Source organism: Cebus imitator, unplaced genomic scaffold (assembly GCF_001604975.1).
Source record: "Cebus imitator isolate Cc_AM_T3 unplaced genomic scaffold, Cebus_imitator-1.0 Scaffold103, whole genome shotgun sequence".
In the NCBI taxonomy this organism is placed as follows: domain Eukaryota; kingdom Metazoa; phylum Chordata; class Mammalia; order Primates; family Cebidae; genus Cebus; species Cebus imitator.
In genome coordinates, this window is record NW_016107418.1 from 439,572 (window position 1) to 459,392 (window position 19,821).

At 38.7% G+C, this 19,821-nt stretch overlaps 1 protein-coding gene and 1 pseudogene across 2 annotated transcripts in view; one reads left to right on the forward strand and one right to left on the reverse strand.

The window, feature by feature from the left end:
* REPS2 (RALBP1 associated Eps domain containing 2) overlaps nucleotides 1-19,821 on the forward strand; it is a 226,047-nt gene that overhangs the window by 163,462 nt on the left and 42,764 nt on the right. For both annotated transcript variants that reach the window (XM_017537476.2, XM_017537477.2), the window contains exon 16: nucleotides 10,815-10,876. In XM_017537476.2, coding sequence (XP_017392965.1) covers nucleotides 10,815-10,876 — 62 coding nt within the window. The remainder of the gene's footprint in view (nucleotides 1-10,814; nucleotides 10,877-19,821) is intronic.
* LOC108310413 lies at nucleotides 6,842-9,710 on the reverse strand (annotated as a pseudogene).

Here is a 19,821-nt window from a genome sequence, read left to right on the forward strand (position 1 = left end):
AGGTGTTTTTTCTTTAGACTAAATAGAGCATACTGGATAAAATATTTGGATCCAATTTTAAGTCGAGTGGACTGAAAATATTGTAAGAGAAGATTTTTAAAATTAAATTCCAATTTTCAACCACTGTGTGAGTACTTACTAAACATAAGGCAGTGTGTTTAGGTGCTGTGGGAGACAGAAAGATGAATTAGACAAAATTGATAGAGTGTAGCTAGATTAATATCTCCCACCATCAAAAGAAAGGAATACAGAATTATAAATATATGGTATGGGTTTTTCAGCAGCAACTGAGCAAGGAAAAATGCATGAGCTAATGCTATTTTTTTTTTTTGAAAAGAGTGGCAACTGAGGGAAATCCTGAGGCTGTGGGTGCACTTCCAACTCTGCCTGCCTCCCTACAGAAGCTGTGTGTGTGAGTAGGCAAATCTTGAGACTTCTCATCGAGACCCTAGATCTAGAGGAAAGTGAAATGAATGAGTATTCTTAATTTTCCTTTTTCTTGACTAAGGGTCAGTGGAAATGACTTCAGGAAAGAGAGCTGGAAAAGTAAATAATCATAGCTGATATTTTGATATGGTAGAAGGGAAGGTCCAGGGCTGCATGCTGAACTGAGGGGACAAACTGAAGTCTGAAAAGTTCCTCCAGGGCCATTGATAGAATTCTAAGACTTAGGAGAATGCACTCTGCTACAGGGTTTTAAAATGTTGATTATTTTGGTCTTTCCTTCATAGTTCTAAATAACATATTTGTAAAAATTCTTGTTGACTTCAATTTTTGCCATCATTTTCCCTCCCTCAGTATCTTTTTCCTCCACCCTTCTGGTATAGTTATAATTTTGATTAGATTAATATTTAGTATTTATATTATTGTTGTTATGGCCATGTAAGCCATATAGTAAATTAATTACTTTTTTTTACTTGTACAGGTTTTTGTTTGACTTGGAGTGAATAATCGACTTGTTTCTCATCAATGTACTTACCCTTGATTCAACCACAGACTTCTATAATTTTCTAGAGTTCCTTTTATGAAATTCTGACACCTCAGGTGTTCTGTCAGTTTCACTTTTTTTGAAGAAATATAAAGTAATTGTCTTCAATGCCTGGTACATAGTTTTCATCATGAGATCTCCCTATATTGTCATTCAAGGATTCCCTTCCTCTTTTTTCCATGTTGGATTTCTTTTATACTGTATCTTGTGTCTTTCTGTTTCTTGGCTTACTCTCTTGTTTTGGTGAAGCACATCCTTTAATAGCTTCCTTAGAAAGGGTGCATGGAGTTCAATTTGAGATCCTGAATGTCTAAAAATATCTTTAATTGTACCATCATTCAGGCTGCTAGTTTTGGTTATATAATCATCAGTTGGAAATCAGTTTTCTTTGGAATTTTGGTGGAATTGTGCCAATAAATTTCTAGCTTCTGATGATATATGAAGAAGTCTAAAACCATTTGGACTTCTGATTCTTTGTATATGACATGCTCTCTTCTCCCATGCCCTGCTGAAAACTTGTAAATTAATTTGACTCCCGTACTTTGAAATTTCATGATATGGCTTGTCATGAGTCTGTTTTCATCTGTTGTCCTGGGTATTCAGTGGGTCCTTTAAATTTAGAAACTCATTTTCTTCATTTCTGGGAAATTTTATTGAACCATTTAATTGATTATTTTTCCTGCCATTTTCTCTGTTTCTCTTTGTGGAACTTTCATTTGGCAACTACCCTACTTTCTGGAAGATTTCCTCAGATTATCTTTGAACCTTTCTATTGAGCTTTCTCTTTCTGCTAGTTTACTTTTAATTTCCAAGTATTCTTTTTTCTTTTGTTTTCTGAGTGTTCTTTTTAAATAGCATCCCATTATTTCATCTTTGCAAATAGCATTTCTTATGTCTTATTGAGACTTTCTCTGATGACTCTAGTTAAAATTTTATGTCACTCCCTACCCCATTGTCTCTTTTGTCAGTAGGATATGAGCTTCATAAGGGTATAGCTTTTTTTCCCCCCTGTTTTTCCCATGGATATTTTCCCAATACCTTGAACAATACCTCCCATATAGTAAATGTTTAAATATTTCTGGAATAAACTTAATGATCATTCTGATGATATTAATAATATATATTTTAAAGTTTTCTACTAGTATAGGTCAAATTTGTTTCTTTGAGGTTACGTCTTCCTGTTTTTATTGATCTCTACCTTAGGTTAGAACATTTTCTGCAGATATCTGGTAATACTTAGTCATCCACTTATATTTAAGGATGAAGGATAAAAAGTTGATTGGAATATATGAACAAATGGATGGAACCTGCCAGCTATTGGCTTCATGGTAGAATGGTCTGGCCAGGCCATCCTGTTGGAGATCCCTTGATGTCAATTCTTTAGATGTCTCTTCCTGGCTGATCTGATTCTCTGGAACACATTCTCCTAATCTCTGGCAGGAAGGAGCAGTCTGGGAGCAGAAGGGAAGAAGGCTGGAAGAATCTCGGGATCCAAAGTGCATATTTTTATTGAATCTGTCTGTTTTCAGCATGACCCTCATGCCTTCATCTGGGCCTGGTGACTTCCCTGAAAAGAAAACTATATCTAGCCTTTTGTTGGAGTGAGAAACATGCTGAAACTGTGTAGAATGTGAGAGAAAATCTCAGGATCTAACTGGTCCTAAACTGCTTCAGTCAGTCTTCTTTTTTTAAAATGAGGATGGATCATAATCCTATAGATCTTAAGATAGTTTAAAGAAATATTTGTTGATTGCTTACTGTATTTTAAGTTATCCAGTGAGACAGATATAAGGCATAACTTCTACAGCAGAGGGGACTGTAAGAGTAGGGCCCCTGAAGCCAAAAACAGCATGAAGAATAGCTAGAACCAGATCCTGAAGGGTCTTGTCATAGTATGCCCTTTTCCTGAAGGGTAGGAAACAAATCCATGATTAGTTCATTGCTTTAGGTTTTTATTGCTTTCCTCATTTTACCCCTACATTCAGAGGAGTTTGATGCCCTCAATTCCTGAGAACTAGGGGGACTTCTGTGGTACAAATTGGTTACTTCCTGCTTTCTCAGATCTGCCTAGTCAGCTATGAGTTGCTCATCTGTTTTCCCAGTTCCAAATTTAAACAAGAGCACTTAAACCATTCTCTTCACTTTTGTGTTAATGAATTAAGAGTGAGATTAGTTGCATGCATTTAAACTGCTATCTATACTCAAAGGTCTTTGGATAGGACATTTAATACAATGTTGGGTCATATGGCAGAAACGAGGAATTTTACACAGTATCAAGCCAAGATTTTAGTTTAAAGTGGTCCCAGGTTGGTAGTACCCTCAGGTTTCTTGCAGAAGCAACAGAGGGAAGAGGAATTCACTTTCCACAAGCCTCAAAGTTTTCCTATAGGTAAAGTTCTAAGGCATATGAGTTCAGAGTCACAGGTTGCCAAACACATTAGGAAATGAAGCACAATGAGCAAGAACAAACAGGAAATACAAAGCCCTCAGATATTGAAATTATATAAATATGTTGAAAGAAAAGAGGAAGAAAATGAGTGGCTAAGAAATTATAAAAATTAAAAAGCATTTTCAAGAAAGACCAAATAGAACTTCTAGAAAAGAACAATTCTGTAAAATAAACTCAAAGACTGGATTTTGTGAGACATTAAGAACAGCTAAAGAGGGAATTGGTTACTTGGACAGTAGATCTTAGAAAATTATCCAGAACACAGTACAGTTAGAGAGCTCTTGAAGGAGAGGGGAGAAAAAAATGGTAGAAAGACAATATTTAAAGAATCACTGAGAATTGACCAAAATTAATGTGTTGCTACATGGTTCAGAAATTCCACCAAAGCTTAAGCAAGTGATAAAAGAAAATGATGATAGAGAAATACATGTACAGACATAGGATAAAGTTTGATATTTCAGAGTACCAAAAACAAAGAGGAGATCCTAAAAGCAACCAGAGAGAAGATAGGCTATCTAACAAAACAGTGATTTGATAGCCGGCTTCTCAATAGCAATAGTGGCACCCAGAAGGCAATGGAATATTAACTGTCAATGTGCTGGGAGAAAATAGCTGTCAATTTAGAATTCTATAGTCAATTAAATCCTCTTTCAAGAGAGGAAAAATGACTTTTCAGTCAAATAAACTAAGTTTGCTACTAATAGACTTCTCAATTAAGGAAATTCTAAAAGATGTACTTTAGATATAAAATAAACTGTAATGAAAATCAGGAAGCTTTCAGCACTGAGTGATAATATCACAAATAAAAACCTATGATATTCTACTAAAGAGATACTTGGGAAAATGTATAACCCTAAGTGCTTACATTAGAAAAGAAAAGCTACAAATTAGTGAACTAAGCAACCAATTTAAGGTAGAAAGAGAACATGATATGTCCAAAGAAAGTAAATGGAAGAAGATAAGCAGCATTAATGAAACAGAAAGTTAGCATACAATACAAGAGAATCAAAAGTTAAAAGTTGGTTTTTTGAAAAGAGTAAAAAACTACAAATGCCAGCTGAGATTAGTGAAGGAAAACTTGAATATAAGGAATGGGAAAATTATACATGCAGAGATTAATAAGGGGGGAGTATGGACACTCATGCCAATAAATTTGAAATTTTAGACAATGAATAAATGCCTAGAAAAATACCATTTATCAGAGTCGACTTAAGAATTAGAAAGTCTGAAGAGTCCTTTAACAATTGGAGAAATGGAATCATTAGCTAAAAACCGTGTTTAAAGAAAACTCCAGGCTAAGATGACTCTCCTGGGCAAATTTTTACTTGATATTCAAGAAAAAATTTCCAATCCTATACAACCTATTTAAGAGTATAAACAGGACATGGTGGGGGGGGGGTGGGGGATCGTGCTCTCCACCTGAATGAAGCGTAATAGAGGACCATATGAGAAAGGAAATCACTTGCTAGTCTCACTCATGAATATAGTTGGAATAATGCTAAACAAAATATCAGCTAACCAAATCTAGCAGATATAAAAACATGAAAAAGTTGAGATTATCCCAGATCTGCAAGGGTGTTTTAATATGAGACAATCCAGAATGTAATTTACCACATTAACAAATAATAAGGAAAAAAATCATACCATCATCTTAATAGCTGGAGTTACAGCTTTGATTAAAATCCAACAATAGTTCTCACTCATAGGCGGGTGTTGAACAATTAGAACACGTAGACACAGAGAGGGGAGCGTCACACACTGCGGTCAATTGTTGGGGGGCTAGGGGAGGGACAGCGGGGTTGGGGAGGGTGAGAAGGGATAACGTAGAGAGAAATACCAGATATAGGTGATGGGGGGGGATGAAGGCAGCAAACCACCTCGACATGTATGTACCTATGCAACAATCCTGCATGATCTGCACATGTACCCCAGAACCTAAAGTACAATAAAAAAAAACTTTTATTAAAAAAAATCCAACAATAAATTATCCTGAAAAGAAGCCTCAAAATAAGGATAGATAGGAATTTTCATAATCTACTTTTTTCAGGGATTATAAATCTGTAGTTTTATTAAGACAAAAACTGACAGTGTGGTATGAAGTTTACATTTAAACAAAGTTCTCACAGAAATCCAACACATGCCTAAAAAGATTTTATAATGTAGCTCTAGATCCAGACAACTAATAATTTGCTTCTAGATCCAAGACTAGACAATACCAAGAGCTGATGGATCTCATGACTCAGGACAGAGCATTTTGGGTATCAGTTACTTCTTAGGATTTCTTTAAAAATGGTGTGTGTGTGTGTGTGTGTGTGTGTGTGTGTGTGTGTGTGTGTGTGTGTGTATGCCCACTTTAAAGTGAACCACTGCCCAGTATGAAAGTTTAATCTTCTCCTGAGACTGAGGCTTTTGAAATCACTAAACTCTTGAATCAATTCCGTGAAACTTGTACTGAACACTGCCACCAATGGTTTCAGAGTTCAAAGCTCAAAAAAGAGAATGGCTCCCAAAGCTCTCCCCATTAAGAGCATGGACTCTTTACTTTCCCTTCTGTCTTATCTCCTCCGCCATCCTCTTCCCCTTCCTCAACACCTCAGCCAGTGGCTTGAATGAGCACGCTGATATTTATAACTTCATTAGTAGAAAAGAAAGGGTCTTCTAATTTCAGGAATTAGCACCTCTGAGACAAAATGATCTGCTTCTAATGTATACTCTCCAATAAAAGACCTTCCCTCTTCAGTCAGTTTCCATCTCAAAAATGGCAACTCTGGTAGCTTATGAACTGGCTTAGTCCTTTGTGGGACTAAGTGCATTAAGTTTAGGTAGGGAACACCTTGGCTTATAGATTTCAGACATTCACACCTTTTAAACAGTCTCTCACAGTCCTTATTTATGGTGCCAATAACATTTTTTTTCCCAAAGGTAAAATATTCTGGACATAGAAGCAAATCATTAGTTGTCTGTTCTTTCCATTGCTTCGCCATTTCCCCTAGCAGTCCCCAAATTTTAATCAAAATGATGCTACTCATCTCCCTTTCTCCCCTTCTTACTCCTCCCTCCCCCAAATAATACAGCAGTAATAGCCAAAAGTACACACATGCTATGCTGTAAAAATGCAGAGTTAACACTATTGGTAGGAAAGCTGTGGGTTATAGAGATGCTCTTTGAGGATCTACAGAATTTTTTTGCTCCCCCACACACCCAGTTTTGCAAGTTCTGTCCTTCATAGAAGGCCCTTTGCTTTTTCTCAGCGAAGTGTAGAAAAGGTTGCCTTGAAACACTTATCCCTCTTCCCTTCCACTGGGATGGGTGTGCAAGCTTGGAATGGCTTTAAAGCAGTTGGGCTGCTGCAGGGGGGCACAGTAACTATACTGGCTCTTCAAAGGACATCTTCTCAAGCCACCTCTATGGTATCAAGACAAGTAGAATGCCTTCCCTTCCCACCTGAAACCCACAGTCAGATGTGACAGGTGCTGGTACTCAAGAGAGTTAATTCTTGTCATCTCTTTTGTCATCATCCTCTGTGGAGTAGAAATGCCCACATCAGCCTTTCCTCGTAGAAGGATATGACAACCTGTGGGCATTTGACATTGACTTACTTGGCAGGAACCAGGTCAGCTTCATCCGAGTTTTTCTGTTTCATCAGGAACGTGAGCTCTCCACTGGAGTCTGTAGCTCTAATAATCTGCTCTGGTTCCAAACCCTGAGCAAAGCTTTGTGCCTTTTTTTTTTTTTTTTTGAGACAGAGTCTCGTTCCATCACCAGGCACCAGGCTGGAGTGCAATGGCACAACCTTGGCTCACTGCAACCTCCACCTCCCAGGTCCAAGCAACTCTTCTGCCTCAGCCTCCCAAGTAGCCGGGACTACAGGCGTGTGCCACCACGCCCAGCTAATTTTTGTACTTTTAGTAGAGACGGGGTTTCACCATGTTGGCCAGGATGGTCTTGATCTCTTGACCTCATGATCTGCCCTCCTTGGCCTCCCAAAGTGCTGGGATTACAGGCGTGAGCCACTGCGCCCGGCCGCCTCGTGGCTTTTCTGACTCTTCTTTCTTCTTCTTTGGTTTGCTCTTCTCTCCCTTATGTTCAGAATCAGAATCAGCTTTGCACTTGCCTCCCTCTGATTTATCTGCCTCATGTGCTATTTTCTGTGACTGCAGAAACTCATGAAGTTGGGGCAATCCAGGTTCTCTTCTGGCTCCCATGTGTTGTCCTCATCTGAGAACCCCTTCCACTTTAGGAGGTGCTCCACTTTGCCCTTTACCACTTGATAGTCGAGAACTTTTTCCGCCACATATTCCTGTTCCTCATCTTCTAGCACCTCCTCCGCTTTCTTCTTGTTCCCCCCCCAGCCTCCCCCATAGTGTGTGCCAACTTTCTGGTGTAACGGATGGTGCTGTTCAGAGCAGCGCCCAACAGCCGCAGAGGAATCGGTGCTGTGCTATTGGCACATCACGTCGGGTTGGATCGGCTAGGGGAGTGGCGCCCAGAAAAGCAGCAAGCTGGGTGGCCACAGTGGAGCCCTGGCCAATGGCCCTTCCCTCAGCCAAACAAAAGAGCCTGGCACTCTGTGCTGCCTGCCGCCCAGCACTGCCTTCATAATCTAGTAAGGGGTATCTATGACATGTAGGTACAGCAAACACCAACACTGTACCTTATGGTGAGCTAGTAAATGCTCCCATTTGAGATCAACAGAAGACAAGAATGCCCATTATCACCATTTAAATTCAACTTTTACAGTAGGTAATTCTAACTAGGTAAGACCGAAAAAACAAAAACATGGCAAAGGTACTGAAAAGAGGAAACAAAGCTGCTCTTAATATTTGTTTAATATGGTTGGCACAGTGGATACATCTGTAATCCCAACACTTTAAGAGGCCAAGGTAGGAAGATTGCTTGAGCCCAGGAGTTTGAGACTGCCATGTTATGATCATGCCACTGCACTCCAGCCTGGGCCACAGAGTGAGATCCTATCTCTTAAAAAAGTATATTTTTGATATAAGTGTGAGAGCCTCCCCCCCCACCAAAATGCTCTCAGAATTTAATGAGGAAACTAACCTATGCCAACTCTTACAATGAAAGACTCAGAATGAACAACAGACACATACATGTGATACTGTTTTGTTGATTGGAGCTCAGTTGTGAGAAACTGAAACAGGATTCCATATTAAATGGTCTCAGTCTGTTACTCCATTTCTTCTTCTTATTTGGGCCAATTTCTGATGAACCCCAATAAATGGTGTTGTAGGTGACATGCTTTTATCTAAAAGTGTATACATAAGTAGACCCACACATCATCTTTTACAAGAGCAGGGCATTTGTCTTTTTAAACAATTAAATCATGCAGAAGAACTTAGTGAGATTTGGATCAGGATCTAAATACTGTTTCTAACAACTCTCAAGGCAGTGAGTAGAGACAGTCACAGGGCTTACCTGGTTGGTTTCCTCTCTCTCAGGGGTCACTGTCTTTTGTTGCCTGATTTTCCAGTTCCTTGAAAACTGTTGTTTCATATTTTTTTCTATCTGTTTTTGATTGTTTTAAATGGGTGGTTAAATCTGCTCTCTGTTAACTTCATCTTGGCTGGAAGCAGAAGCCAATTTAATTAAATGGCTCATCATTTCTTGTATAGTCCTTTTTTTTTGTTAATAAAGAGTTGTTTTAACACACACACACACACACACACACACATTATTCTAATACAGTTGCTTGGCCTCTCTCTTAGAAGCTTGCACAGATTTTGTTTATTTTATTTTAATTAATTAATTAATTTTTGAGACGGGGCCTCATTCTGTGGCCCAGGCTGGAATGCAGTGGCAAAATCATGGATCACTGAAGCCTCAACTCCTGGGTTCAAGCGATCCTCCTATCTCAGCCTCCCCAGTAGCTGGGACTACAGGTATGTACTACCACACCTGGCTAATTTTTATATTTTTTGTAGATAAGGGGGTTCTTCATGTTGCCCATGCCTGTCTCAAACTCCTGAGCTCAAGGAATCTACCCACCTTGGCCTCCCAAAGTGCTGGGACTACAGCATGAGCCACCATGCCTGGCCTGTTTCATTTGTTTTGAAAGTAACTGTTACTTTTAGAGGCCCAATCTGTGAGGACCTAAAGAGTAAGAGCCCTGAGATGAATAATTCCTGAAGGCTTTCAGCATTCTCTCCTGCTGTGTGCTTTGTTACTGATGGCTGTTCAAGGTCTTACCACCTCTGGAGCTTTGACCCACTGATGTGTTTCATAAATTTTAATGAAAGACAGATTGAGAGAAATCATAGATAGGCCCACATGATTGTACCATATCCATGCACTGACTCAAAATGAAAATGTGATACTACCCTGAGTTACATTTGTGGAAAGCACCAAACTCTCTCTTCTAGCTTGTCTGATCCAGCCAGCTAAGGGAAATCAAAAGTAATTTGCAAAATCTTTTATGTTCTTGGTACATTGCTCTGATTTATTTTTTAAGGCACAGAAAATTGCCCAAATGCATACTACAAATTAGCAAATAAACTACATACATATAGTTATTTGGACCGTGGTGTTTTTCTAAGGAGTTTATAAAGAATATGGTTCAACTTGCCACTGTGTAATGCTAAACTTACTTCTTGTAGGTTATTATGAACTTTATTTATAATTTCATAGCAGCTGTTTATTTTCTTTGCTAAGATACAATTCAGATTGTCTTCGCTTAACTCAGTATAGTCTGTATCTCACAACATTTAAAGTTAGACTGATACTTTGTAAGATTCTTCAGATGTGGCCAGATTATTTTAGAAACAGCTTTAGTTATCCCTGATAATAAATATCAGGGAGAGAAAAAGAAATTGAGGTCTTTGAAGAATCCCTAAATATCATTTCAGTCCATCACTGTCGGCCTCCCCCACTGCTTTCAGATCCATTCCCAGGTACATTTACAGGGCAGCCAAGCTTCCTCATTTGGGTTCTAGCTCCTGAGCTTCTGTAGCGTACTCACTGAGCTAATGAGCAGTGTAGTGGCTGAGAGCTAGGGAGAAATATGAGAGAAATCAGAGATGACTCTTTCTGACTTTTGTCCTAGATTGTTTGAAACTAAGTAACATTAGAATAATGAAGAATTGAACACCTTTCCCATGCTGCATTCCAGGTGTCTTTTCCATACTGTTGTATTATGTCTTCTTAATCATAACAGCCTACCTAAATACTTTAGTTTGGGTTAGGATGAAAATGAAAAAGGGATTAAAAATAACATTTACTCTTTTTTCTTAAGCCTTCAGAAGGATTTAAAAAACTTAAAGATGTTAAATGCAAATGCCATTGCCATTCCAAGTTAACAAGTGTTGAGTTTTTTGTTGTTTATTTTTGGGGGTGATCCTTAACAGTATGTGTTTTTCTTTTCAGCTACTAAGTCAGGATTGTTACCCCCACCACCTGCGCTCCCTCCGAGACCTTGTCCATCACAGGTAGGAGACATATTTGATTTCTGTAAATTGTTTGGTGGTAGGGAAGTTGTCCTATTGCTGTGTTTCTTTGCAAGGGTTGATTGCTACAGATTTGGTCCGTGAGATTCCCAAGCTGATACCCTATGAAGAGAGCAGAGTGTGGTTTAATTCCTTCTCATCCAGCCAGCACCCCAGCCTCATGTGGAAGAGAGAAAGTTTCCTCAATAAGCCACCAAGCACACATATACTAGTTCACTCTTGGCTGTCCAGGGGTGCATCTGTTTTCATCCAGAGAGAAGAGTAGAAGAAGGGGTCTCTCTCTAATTGGAGGTGGGGACATGGTTTTTCTGTATAGTATGTACAGTCTAGGTGCCTATATTTTCATCAGCACTTTAGGAGCTGTGTTAATTCTACATAAATTTAAAAAAATGGTTATCAACATGGGGTTAGTGCCATGATTTTGGCCTATGGTGCTTTCTTTAGGATGTTATTTTTCCTCGGAACAAAAAGCTGAAATAGCAGGAGTGGGAGATCATGTCACTAAGATCTGTTTCAACTCTAAATTAATTCTGCCTTATTTACATGTGCTACTATGGCCTTATTCATCAACACTTTGCAGAGCTGAAAATGAGAAGCAAATAGCAAGTCCATGGAGCATGATATATGGTGCTACAGATCTTTCCTTTTGTTAATTGCTGCTGAAGAGACTTTCTATCGTTAAAGACCTTTTCTGATTTTTGGCAGAAAATGTTGAGAAATTTCTCTGTAGATAGTCCCTGGTTCTACTTCATTGTTCTGGGTGGTTCAGAGCTATCCTTCCATATGGGGACATCTCAGGACTCATGAGTCAATGAAACTACTTTTAACACATGCTTGTCCTTTCAGAGAATGGAATGGTTTTTAGCATCCACTCAACCTTGAGATGCAAATACAATGAGGTATTGGCTTTCTGCTTTAGTGTGAAAGGTAATAAAAAGCCCGTTTCTTCCTGACCTGCATATAAACCAGTGAAATCTCCTTTTTCAGGATCTGACACTGGCCTTAAGAGATATTAGTTGAACTGTCAACGAATATTTATTGAGTCCCTGCTGTATATCTAATGCCAAACCTTAGTTTTCCCCTAAGTCTTTCCTTGGCTGTAATTTTCTCATTCAAATTATTAGCTATGTTTATTGAGCATCTATAATAAACCAGGCATTGTGCTAAGTGCTTTCAGTGCACTATTTAAACCTCAGAAAACCCCTCTGAGGTAGATACAGGTACTAATACTATCCTTTTTTACAGATAAAGAAGTTGAAGTATACAGGGGCTAAGCAAGTTACCCAAGGTGGCATAGCTAGTAAATAGTAGAGCCAGATCCCAAATTGCAGTCTGTCTCCTAAAGGCCCCTCCCGTCCTCATCACTGAAGCCTAAGTGTCTATGTATACAGCCAGACAGCAGATCCATTGCACTTGCAATGGAGGCTTTCATCACAGGCCCCTAAGGAGGACCTTGATGAGATGAAGCTCCTGCTCTGCACCAACAGCAAACCTGGACTTGGTCACAACTAAACGAGGAGGCATTTGCTAGCTGCTAGTTCAAGCCTGGGGTTTGAGGGTCACCTGGTCGAATGCATGGAAGACCTGTCTGAAAGGGCTTTTGTAACCAAACTCCTAACTTGCTCTTGCTACACAAATGCCAGTAAGTCCCAAAATATGCTGCTGCTCTCAGGAGTCTTACCTGAGCAGCTTGAGGTGAGCCTCTTGCCTGCTTTTAGAGCTTAGTCACCAAAGATATGACGAAGGGACTGGGAATTCTCTAGTTACTGTTGATGAATGAGTCTGCTTCTTCGTCTATCAGATTTCCCATCACAGTATAAACAGTGAGCCCAGTTCTCAGCCCAAGCCTCCAGCTCAGCTGCCTAACTATGGAGATTTCAGATTTTTAGAAAATCCACATTCCATTTATCTCCCCCATTCCCTCCTTTTTCCCACTGTAAGTGGGACACACACATTCAAATATATGAAGTCCTGGACAATACACACATGGTTATATTTAGTTTTTGTGTGATATCAAGTTGACATTGACCCTAGGAGAATCTTACTAACCACTTGTATGGGACACGTATATATTCTAGTCTTTCCCAAACTGCTTGTGATAAAACAGTCTCTGGGAGGTATTAATAGGACTCTGTGATACAAATTTGCAGGGTGCTGCCCCTCTACCCCCTTTGGGAGAGTCACTGTGCAAGTGAGCTCACTAAAGGCTTTGAAGGCCTACAGTAAGGAAAGCTGGTAAATTTTATTAAAGCCAGCAATTTCCTAGCTTTTATGACCATTGATATCTTTATTTATAAAATACATATTAGGATACAAAATCAATGTGCAAAAATCACAAGCATTCCTTTACACCAAGAATAGACAAGCAGAGAGCCAAATAATGAATGAACTCTAATTCACAATCACTACAAAGATAATAAAAAAAATCTAGGAATACAGCTAACAAGGGATATGAAGGACCTCTTCAAGGAGAACTACAAACCACTGCTCAAGGAAATTAGAGAGGACACAAACAAATGGAAAAACATTCCATTCTCATGTATAGGAAGAATCAATATCATGAAAATGGCCATATTGCCCAAAGTAATTTATAGATTCAATGCTATTCCCATTAAACTACCATTGACATTCTTCACAGAATTAGAAAAAACTATTTTAAATTTCATGTGGAATCAAAGAAGACCTTGTATAGCCAAGACAATCCTAAGCAAGAAGAACAAAGCTGGAGGCATCATGCTACCTGACTTCAAACTATATTACAAAGCTACAGTAATCAAAACAGCATGGTACTGGTACCAAAATAGAGATATAGACCAATGGAACAGAACAGAGGCCTCGGAGGCAATGCGACACATCTACAACCATCTGATCTTTGACAAACTTGACAAAAACAAGCAATGGGGAAAGGATCTCCTATTCAGTAAATGGTGCTGGGAAAACTGGCTAGCCATATGCAGAAAGCTGAAACTGGACCCCTTTCTTACATTTTATACAAAAATTAACTCAAGATGGATTAAAGACTTAATGGTAAAACCCCAAAACCATAAAAACCCTAGAAGAAAACCTAGGCAATACCATTCAGGATGTAGGCATGGGCAAAGACTTCATGACAAAAACCCCAAAAGCAATTGCAGCAAAAGCCAAAATTGACAAATGGTATCTAATTAAACTAAAGAGCTTCTGCATAGCAGAAGAAACTATCATTAGAATGAACAGGCAACCTACAGAATGGGAGAAAGTTTTTGCAGTCTACCCATCTGACAAAGGTCTAATATTCTGAATTTACAAGGATCTTAAACATATTTACAAGAAAAAAACCCATGAAAAGGTAGGCGAAGGATGTAAACAGATACTTCTCAAAAGAAGACATGTATGCAGCCAACAAACATATGTAAAAAAGCTCATCATCACAGATCATCAGAGAAATGCAAATCAAAACCACAATGAGATACAATCTCATGCCAGTCAGAATGGCAATTATTAAAAAGTCAGGAAACAATAGAAGTTGGTGAGGCTGTGGAGAAACAGGAACACTTTTACACTGTTGGTGGGAATGTAAATTAGTTCACCTATTGTGGAATACAGTATGGCAATTCCTCAAGGATCTAGAACCAGAAATACCATTTGACCCAGTAATCCCATTGCTAGGCATGTACCCAGAGGAACATAAATCATCCTACTATAAAGACACATGCACATGTATGCTTATTGTAGCACTGTCTACAATAGCAAAGATATGGAATGAACCCAAATGTCCGTCAGTGATAGACTGGATAAAGAAAATGTACTGACACAAGAACAGAAAACCAAACACTGCATGTTTTCACTCATTAAGTGGGTGTTGAACAATGAGAACACATGGACACAGGGAGGGGAACATCACACACTGGGGCCTGTTGGGGGCTTTGCGGGGGCAAGGGGAGGGATGGCAGGGGGTGGGGGGATTGGTGAGGGATAACATTAGGAGAAATACCTAACGTAGGTGACAGGGGGATGGATGCAGAAAACCACCATGGGATGTGTATACCTATGTAACAATGCTGCATGACCTGCACATGTACCCCAGAACTTAAAGTATAATAATAAAAAAGAAAATGTGGTAGATATATACCATGGAATGCTATGCAGCCATTAAAAGGAATGAGGTCATATCCTTTGCAGGGCATGGATGAAGCTGGAAGCCGTCATCCTCAGCAAACTAACACGGGAACAGAAAACCAAATACCACGTGTTCTCACTCATAAGTGGGAGTTGAACACTGAGAACACATGGATACAGTGAAGGGAACAACATACACCACAGCCTGTTGAGGGGTGGGGGGATGAGGGGAGGGAACGTAGAGGGTGGGTCAGTAGGTGCAGCAAACCACCATGGCACACATATACCTACGTTACAAATATGCACGTTCTGCACATGTATCCCATTTTTTTAAATAAAAGAAAATTTAAAAATCTGTATAACAAACCCTATGTAACAAACCCGCACATGTACCTCTGAACTTAAAAGGTGTTTTATAAAATGTTAATAAATAATATACCTGTTAATATCCTGAGGGCTTAATGGTTAGGAAACAGTTATATACCAGTCTTAAGGTATTGCTAAGAACATTTCCAAACCTTTCTCATCTGTCACCTTATCTCTGTATTATATGGTTAAAGTTAAATTTTATATCTTATGCAATAGTTTTCCTTAGAAAAATTGAACATGAGAGTTTACAGCACATTAACTTGTGATTTCACATTGTCCATGTTTTCAGTTTGACCTGTTTTCTTCCTCGCTTTTCTGTTCCTTCTCACTTACTCTCTCATGAGGTCATTTTTACCACCCCACAGCAAGTTTTATTAGAACTTAAACACTGAATTCTTACTTTGCTCTGTTAAATTCTTTGAATGTTCCTTGCTATGTGAAGCCCATCAGCCTGACTTTGGAAATATGTCTATATCTATATCTACAAAGACTTCTTTTATTGGACTGTATATAGTATCATCACCAGGAGACCTAGTAGAGAAACTAGGAAACCTAACATAATTAAAACTATTCTATTTATTAGTAGCTGTGAAAGAGAGTAAAATTAAGTTTTTCAATTTAAAAATTTTATTTAACTTGATAAATGGGCATGAAGAAGAAAATGTTTTGTTTCCTATAAAGGAGCACTATTTTACAAACTATGTGGCCAATCAGTAGTGATGTGCTTCCAGGATTTTTTTTTTTTCTTTTTTTTAAGAGATGGAGTCTCCTCTATCACCCAGGCTGGGGTTCAGTGTCATGATCGTAGCCCACTGCAGTCTCAAACTCCTGGACTCAAGTAATCCTCCCACCTCAGCCTCCTGAGTAGCTAGGACCATAGGCACACACTACCAAACCTGGCTTTCCAGGTTTTACATATATAAGAAAAATAAGTTTGTATATTTGTAGTATGCATACAAAGATATATAAAGATCATTTCTACATACACCAAAAGTATATATTCTTCTATCAAAGGAGAGAGATGAAGTATAGGTTTTTCAGCATAAAAAGCAGTTTAGCTGGCTCACACTTACTCAGGCACCACTATGATATGAACATCTGGATTAAGTTATACAAATGGGGCCCTGGAGTTAGAAAAGGAATAAGTTAAAAGAAACATCTTTTTATTTTTCATACTATAGGTAAGATAAAGAAGAACCTAGTGACTATATAAAAAATTAAGTAGTTTGTGTTTCACATTTTCCTGTGGCAAGACTAGAGACTAGGACATGGTCTTTTGGCTCAGCTCAGAAGAGGTTATTTATTTATTTATTTTTTCAAAAAATAAAAGACTGACTTATAGCATAAATAACCAAAAAGCAATTAAAGTAAATGATTTCATATAGAGCAATGGGTGGTTTTTAATTTTTGTTTGTTTGTTTGTTTTTTGTTTTCTTGAGATGAGGTCTCGCTCTGTCACCCAGGCTGGAGTGCAGTGGCATGTTCAGGGCTTACCGCAGCCTTGACCTCCCAGACTCAAGTGATCTTCCCATCTCAGGCTCCTAAAGTGTTGGAGATTACAGGCATATGCTACTGTGCCTGGCCTAGAGTAGTGTTAAAGTGAGAGTTAGTTACATGTATTAGCTCACTGTTTGTGTGCACATAAATCCAGTAAATTGCCATCTATAGAGTTCGTGTTTATTCTGCTAAGGTCAGTTCTCTGCTAAGGGACTATTTGGTACTTCAGTAGCTAAATCCTTTTAATAGTGTTGATCTCAAGACAGTTTTCTTATGGCAGTTGTGATAGAACCACAGCTTCAGTGTAACTATTTTTAATAAAAGATTTTGGGGGTATAAAACATTATCTTTTAAGTTTTCTATTAGCACCACATTTGATGACTTGGGGTTCCCTGCAGACTAATGCGCTCAGAATTTTCCTATTTCTGCCACTAATTGCTCACCTTATATGTAACGAAGTATTCCTCACTAGCAATGTAATGAGTACTAAAAATAGCATTGGAGGGTGGAAGCATTTAATGAATACCTTTAAGCTTAGAGAGACCAAGAAGGCTCATGGAAGGGGCGAGATGAACAATGAAATCAGTTTTGAAGAAACAAGAGAACTTTTCTTTTTAGCTTGCTAAAAGGTACAGAGCTTTACTGGAGAGAGAGGGAAAAAAAAATACAAATGCAGAGAAACAGGGATGCAAGAGGTCCTGATATGTTTGAGGAGCTGCCTGCAATCTGGAAAGCCAGATTGTAGGGAAAATGGCTGTAGTGTTCTGAAAGTGCCATGGGGAGCAAGACTCCTACTCACTTCTAGTTCCAGCTGCGGCAGGGCTGTGGGAGAGAAACAGCCGCTACCAAAGGAGTTCTGTCTGGGGAGTAGAAACTGACAGGAGTACAGGGTTTTATTAGCCCAGTGGTTCTCACCCTTGGCTGCACAGCGGAATCATCCGAGGGAGCTTTAAACCTGCAGAGGCCTGGAGCAACTCCCAGAGATTTTGGCATGGGATGCTGAGGTCCGGCCACTGGGAGTTTTAAAAATCTCCCTAGGTGATTCTGAAGTGTAGCCATAGTTGAGAAGTACTGAATTAGGGCAGAAAGCACTGAATTAGGGCAAGAGGAAGGAATGCCTACAGAAGAGATTGAGAATATAGGGAATTTTGTTGATGAGTTCTTACAGGGCACAAATGAAAAGGGTTCTGGAGGTGGGGAGACATGAGGTCAGCTTAGGGGATGTACTCAGACCCTACGGGGACAAGAACCCAGATCATAAGGGATGGCCTGGGAGTCAATGGCTTCTTGTGGTGACTGATGTCAACAGGGCTAGAGGATGTGACAGGAAGGTCCTGCTGGAAGAACTAGTCACTGTATGTCTCAGATCCTGTGTGTACTGCTGTGAGAGGCTAGCCATGAACACATGGCCTCGAGAGGAGACTAGAACAGCTGTGGTCCATTCAGTTAATTCCTCATCTAACTTCCTCATCTGGCTAGAATCAGGTCCTGAAAGTGATATTGAACCCAACAGGAATATGGCAGTCATGCTACTCTTTTTCAAAGTCAAATTTTTTACACACAACTTTTTATGAAATACTACATTTGTTTTATTTGGAAGTAAAAACTGCAGCTCACTTAAACTCAAATGGCAGTTCATAGGCACTGAGCTTGTGAAATATTCGACACCATTTTTAATTGTCTATCCTTTTAATTAATATCCTGTCATTAAAATTGTTATTTCTACAAGTTAATATACAGTTGATGATTCAAAATAGTAAATTTCTCTGTGAGAAATTAAGAGTTTTAGAGCACACACACTCTTTTTTTTTTTTTTTGGAGAAATTCCTTGTGATTATGTAAATCTCTTACAGGGCTAGCTAATTTGCCCAGCCCCATTTTTAATATAAATTTTATTAAAGCATAACATACATACTGAATCTATTTTTAACACATAATCAATTTTTAAGATAGTAAAATGAAGTACAGGTTGAGTACCCCTTGTCTGAAATGCTTGGGACCAGAAGTGGCTTAGATTTCAGATTTTTTTTTGATTTTGGAGTATTTGCATTATACTTACACAATTGACCATATCAAATCTGAAAATCCAAAATCCTAGATGCTCCAGTGAGCATTTCCTTCGAGCCTCATGTTGGCACTCAAAAAGTTTTGGGAGGCTGAGGTGGGTGCATCACCTGAGGCCAGGAGTTTGAGACCAGCCTGGCCAACATGGTAAAACCCATCTCTACTAAAAATACAAAAATTAGCCTGGCGTGATGGTATGCACCTGTAATCCAGCTACTCAGGAGTCCGAGGCAGGAGAATCGCTTGAACCTGGGAGGTGAAGGTTGTAGTGAGCCGAGATTGTGCTACTGCATTCCAGCCTGGACGACAGAGTGAGACTGTCTCAACAAAAACAACAACAACAAAAGTTTTGGGTTTTGAAGCGATTTGGATTTTTCACTTTCAGATTTTGGATGCTTAACCGGTATTATATTGTTGCCAACTTTCATATAAGAAAATAGTAGGAAACATTATTTAATGTAAACAATAGGGAAATGTCACTGTTTTTAAAATTGCATGTTTTTTTCTTTATCAAATTAGAAACTTCATGAATAAACACCAGATATCATGAAATCTCTTGCTGTAATATATTCAGATGACTTCATGTAATGTATAAAAGTCATTGAATCACCTTCATATACTGCCTGTATGGTTAAAGCATATTTATGAACTTTCAAAGGTATATACAACATCCTGATTTTCACTTATCAAAATATGAATTTAATATGTATCAAGATATTTTTTATTAATGCATGTATTAGAAACTCAGAAATTATTCCAAAGTGAATTTATAAACATATATCACCTAAGATGATACTTTCATTCTCTTCCAAAGTGTTACTTTGTTCTGTCCTACAGTGTATGCTGTAGATTAGCTGAAAATCACAACATGTTAAGGAGTATTTCAGTGATTAAGGAAA